The sequence below is a fragment of the Benincasa hispida genome, chromosome 1, assembly GCF_027475165.1.
Source record: "Benincasa hispida cultivar pf3 chromosome 1, pf3_genome.v1.1, whole genome shotgun sequence".
In the NCBI taxonomy this organism is placed as follows: domain Eukaryota; kingdom Viridiplantae; phylum Streptophyta; class Magnoliopsida; order Cucurbitales; family Cucurbitaceae; genus Benincasa; species Benincasa hispida.
This window is the reverse complement of record NC_143478.1, coordinates 82,028,689-82,033,625: the sequence shown is the minus strand read 5'-3', so window position 1 is coordinate 82,033,625 and position 4,937 is coordinate 82,028,689. Positions and strand designations below refer to the sequence as shown.

Sequence of the window (4,937 nt, the reverse complement as noted above, 5' to 3'; positions counted from 1 at the left end):
AGCAAAATTTTAGAACTATCAATGATGAATGTTGATAAATCCAGATAGACTTCTACCAGTATCTATCAATGTCACTTATAGACAATAATAAAAGTCTATCAGTGTTTATCAACATCTATCATTGATAGTTCTAAATTTTTTTATTATTTTTTATATTTAAAAACAACCCATCGATATATGTATAAATAATTGTATTATAAATAACAAAAAAAAATATATTTTTGAGTTAATAATAAATTCGAGTTACTTTAGATTAATTTGGGTTATATTACGTAAACCCACAAACTAACTCAACCGATAAAAGTTTCATTTATTTGAATCCAACTCAAATAAATTGATAACCCAACCCAAACACAAACACCTCTAACGAATGGTAACTGCAACAGAAAAGAAGAGGAGAAAAAAGTGAAAAACATAGGAAGAGAAATCGATCAATGATACAGTTCCCACCAGAGCCTCATCGCTGCAACAACAGCTAATAAAAATGTTACAAACTATCTAATTTGTATTATTACTACAATCAACACAAACATGTCCTTGAACATGTGACATTTTATCCGACCTTGTCCCCGTTTTGGGTCAGTTGTTATTGTAAATTTGGAACCATTTCCTTCTCTAAAGTGAAAAACTTAGAGGCCAGGCATTGGGAATTGAGTGGTAAGAGCTTCGACTCTTGCGCGAAGATCTGAAACTCGATCGATCAAAGGGAAATCAGATGTTGTCACAAACTTGAGGAAGTCTTGGAGCTTTGATCCTGGGGCCAGTGGTTTGGCATCAAGAGTTATCTTAACACCCTCATGGATGAAGTCTGCAACCGCTACAAACTCTTTCTCAGTGAATCCTCGGGTGGTCATGGCAGGCGACCCAATTCGAATGCCTCCTGGAACTAGAGCACTCTTGTCACCTATGCATAAACCAGCTCAGAGTTAGTGCCAAGGAAATTGAACATGATAATCAGCCTGCTGAAATATGGGTCATTACCAGGTACCGAGTTCTTGTTGAGAGTGATTGAGGCCATGTCGAGAATTTTCTCCACCCGAGCACCATCGATACCCTGTCATCAGAGTTCACTTATAGATTAACCTAAGGTTCCTTAGGTCGTTATTTGAAAGCATATTTATGAGGAACAATGATTTACCAATGGCCTGAGATCTACAAGAACTAGGTGGTTGTCACTTCCCCCGGAAACTAGCTTATAACCCAACTTGACAAGTCGACTTGCAAGAGCTCTACAATTGGAAATGACCTAAAGTATGAAGAGCTACGTTGTTAGAAAATAAGAAAACAGTGTCTTGCACCATGTTTAGATCATTGAGGAAGTGAAGTACCTTGTTCTGATAGACCTTAAATTCTGGGGATTGTGCATGCTTCAAGCATACAGCTAGTCCCCCAATTGTATGATTATGAGGACCACCCTGTATGACAACCATAAAATCGACAATATTTAAGAACTGAAGACAAAATATGTAGTAAAGCTAATAAACTCTTCTTTATGTGATACCACAAGACTGGTTGACCAACCTGTAATCCGGGGAACACGGCATTATTAATAGCAGATTCTAAGTCAACTCCAAGCACAGGTTCTTTCTTGAAGAAGATCATTCCACCCCTCGGACCTCTCAGAGACTGCACATAATTTGACATTTCTTTTAGGCCGAGAAAGCAATTTCTTTTATGTGAAGAGCAACCAGCAACAGACCAAATTACATAAGCTAATATGTTCTAAGAGAAAGCAAAATGACATGAGAACGACAAAATTCAATATAGGCAAATAAATATGAAATAAATTTAATCTCTCTTTTTAAAACAATTTCCAGAAAAGTCATATATTTGGCTTCCTGAAGCTTTCTTGGGCTGGTGGCTGAACGACAAAGAGACAGTGTTTTGGAAGTGTGAGATTAGAACTCTTGTGTGTTTTATAGTTACAAAGAAACCAAAGGGTTCAATAACTCTCAACTTTTCTTGAACTCCTGTACAAGTGTCATTCACAATGAGACTTTCTTTTGTAATCATGGTATTTTTCTTAATGTTAATATCAACTTGGATTATTTTTTTGGTATTAGTTTTCTCTGCCTCGGCCGATAGGATGTTCCCCTTTTAAGTTTGGCTCTCAAATATACTAATTTCATATCTTAAAAGACGAAATGAATTTAGAGGAAAGCACGTGCTTAAAAGGAAGCATCCATGAGCAAAATCTATACTATACCTTGTGTGTCGTTGTGGTCACGATATCACAGTATTCAAAAGGATCAGCAACAACAGAAGCAGCAACAAGCCCACTTATGTGAGCCATATCCATCATGAGAAAAGCACCAACAGCATCGGCAATCTACCCATATTAAATCAAGTCAGTCATTCATTAATGTTTTTTCTAAACAGAGCCACTCGATGTAAAATGACGAACAGCATTAGATTTAGGTAAATCCTCACTTTTCTCATGCGAGGATAGTCGAAATCTCGTGGATAAGCACTAGCACCAGCAATAATCAGCTTTGGTCGAAACAAGTTAGCAGTTTTTTCAAGCATGTCATAATCTACAATGCCTGCAAGAGTTTGCTCCTAAATTAGAATGCAAAAACCATGGAAGAGACCATAAAAAAACCTGTACCACACATGGGAAGTACCTGTAGTCTCATCAAGACGATAAGGCATAGATTCAAAATAAATTGATGTGCCTGACACCCGCCTTTTTGGTGTCATAAACCCATGAGACAAATGTCCTCCATGAGGCAAGTCCAAACCCTAAAGTCATTTAACAATATCATTAGCATTAACAATTGTCTATATTAACACGGTGATTAAAGAAGTAATCATAAGGCTACTCACCATGATCCGATCATGTGGATTAAGAATTGCAGTATAAACCTCAAAGTTAGCAGGTGAACCAGATAATGGTTGAACATTTACACCCCACTTGTTATTGTCCAAATGAAATGCTGCTAGAGCCCTTTGTTGACAGAGTGTTTCAAGCTCATCGATATGTTCATTACCACCATAGTACCTGAGATGCAGGATAAAAAATCTTAGGACATATTTGGATTGACTAGAGAAAAAATTGTTTTTGAAAAAATTCATTTTTATTTAAACTCTTTTGATAAAATTTAGTTAAAATACACTTCAAAAGCTATTTTAAGTAGTTGCCAAACACTTTAATTTTTTCCAAAATGACATTTTCAAAATTAAACACTTGAAAAAGTTAATCCAAACACGCCCTTAATTTGCATAATCCTCTCAACGACAAAAAAATCTCAAAACCTTCCCAAAAAGAATTGGAATTCACATCCATAGTACTTCAAATGAAGAAATGTTACCTTTTTCCAGGTAATCCTTCTGAATATTTGTTTGTGAGACAAGATCCTACTGCCTCCATAACTGCCCGAGAAGTAAAATTCTCTGAGGCAATAAGTTCAAGGCTTTTAAACTGTCTCTGCTTTTCTTTATTAATAATACTTCGAACTTCGGGATCTATTTCACTCAAGGCGTGGTCTACAAACTGGCTTACACCTGCATGACGAAAATAAAGTTAAATTAAGTTAAATTCTCCCACTCAACCAAACTTAAATTCTTATCATTCATAAGAACCAACTTGGCTAATCTAAGATTAGGAAACAAAAGAAATATAGTATACTTTTTTCCTCCAAGGAAAGAGTCAAGTTTTCGAGCCATTCTATTAACAAGGGTCAAGCAGATACGTCAAATTTCTTTCAAACAAATCATAACATTGGTGAATGGAGTTGATAATATTTCACCTCCAATTTCCGGAACAGTGACAGATACAGAAGATGATGGTTTCCCCGCAACCATGCTTGCTTCAACATTAGAGGATTTACAGGGTTTCAAGATGGTCATTTTCTTGTGTTGCGGAAACACACAGCTAGAACTTTTTGAAGGAAAACATGATCCCTTCGCACAAACAGCAACTTGCAGAGAGCCCATCACTGCAGCACCACTCGTAGCCTGCATTCTGTCCACTTAAATCTTCACAAAGCCCTACAAATTTCATACAACAAAACGAACTTCAGTAACAACCAAACGTCAAAACAGAACAGAACACCAATAACTTCAATCAAACATCAAAAGTTCAAAAACAACACGCAACATAGTCTAATACTGTATTTGGGTGCACGGTTATTTTCTATGTGACCCACAAACTGATATAATCTCTCGAATAATCAGAGAGAGTTTTGATATTATCGAATCTCAAGAATAAAAGCGTTATTTAAAACTTCATAACAATAATATTTACAACAGCTTTTAAAAATAACAGCTGATTAGTTTATTACGAACCACTTCGAGACACGCTCTGAAATTCTTCTCAGGTGAAAATAAAAACCATTAATCCCAATACTTCAACGGATAATCAGAAATAGCCAAAGTCAGACAATATAGAAACGGACGGAAAATACTCAAAGAAAGTGAGATGATGATTGAGTGATTGTAGAAGGAAACCTGACCGGCGACAACGGCGGCGGCGGCGGACGAACGGTGGAGCCTTGCAAGCAAGACGGATGAGTTATAAAAATTTCTTAATTTGTTGATATTTTTAAGCTCGTATATATAGAGTCGCCGAATGAGTAGGGTTCCGAAGAATTTAAAAATGATTGGAAGCTTTTGTAATTTGCTTGGCCAAAAGGACTATATAGTAATTATCTAGTCACAACATGATGTGTCTTTTCCATGTCAGCAGTTATCAATAACCCTTTAATTATACATTTTTTTTCTTTAATATTTGAAAATTTATATTTAATCGAACTTAAAATTACAAATTTACGACATATTTTAGAGTAATTTTTAAATGGAAAAAAGTGAATCTAATTAAGAATGTGCACGATTCGGTTCGATTATTTTTTTTCTCTTTGCTCTAGCCCCATTCAGAAAATGGCTCAGAAGGAGCAGCACGCTGAAGGGAAAAAAAAAATCTAGAACATAAAACAGGT

The 4,937-nt window shown here is 35.9% G+C and overlaps 1 protein-coding gene across 3 annotated transcripts; it reads right to left on the bottom strand.

The window, feature by feature from the left end:
• Window positions 1-286: 286 nt before the first annotated feature.
• SHM3 (serine hydroxymethyltransferase 3) lies at window positions 287-4,613 on the bottom strand. 3 transcript variants are annotated; one of them, XM_039022054.2, is made up of 12 exons: window positions 4,450-4,613; window positions 3,750-3,990; window positions 3,312-3,504; window positions 2,827-3,001; window positions 2,625-2,742; window positions 2,431-2,543; window positions 2,207-2,329; window positions 1,522-1,626; window positions 1,329-1,415; window positions 1,139-1,246; window positions 982-1,054; window positions 287-904 (listed from the first exon to the last, which is right to left on the bottom strand). In XM_039022054.2, exons 2-12 carry the CDS (start codon window positions 3,961-3,963, stop codon window positions 630-632), a joined length of 1,584 nt encoding a protein of 527 aa, XP_038877982.1. In that variant the 5' UTR covers window positions 3,964-3,990; window positions 4,450-4,613; the 3' UTR covers window positions 287-629. The 3 variants fall into 3 exon arrangements, with proteins under 3 accessions (XP_038877982.1, XP_038877983.1, XP_038877984.1); XM_039022055.2 differs by having other exon boundaries at window positions 4,455-4,611; XM_039022056.2 differs by having other exon boundaries at window positions 4,288-4,528.
• Between the last annotated feature and the right edge of the window lie 324 nt (window positions 4,614-4,937).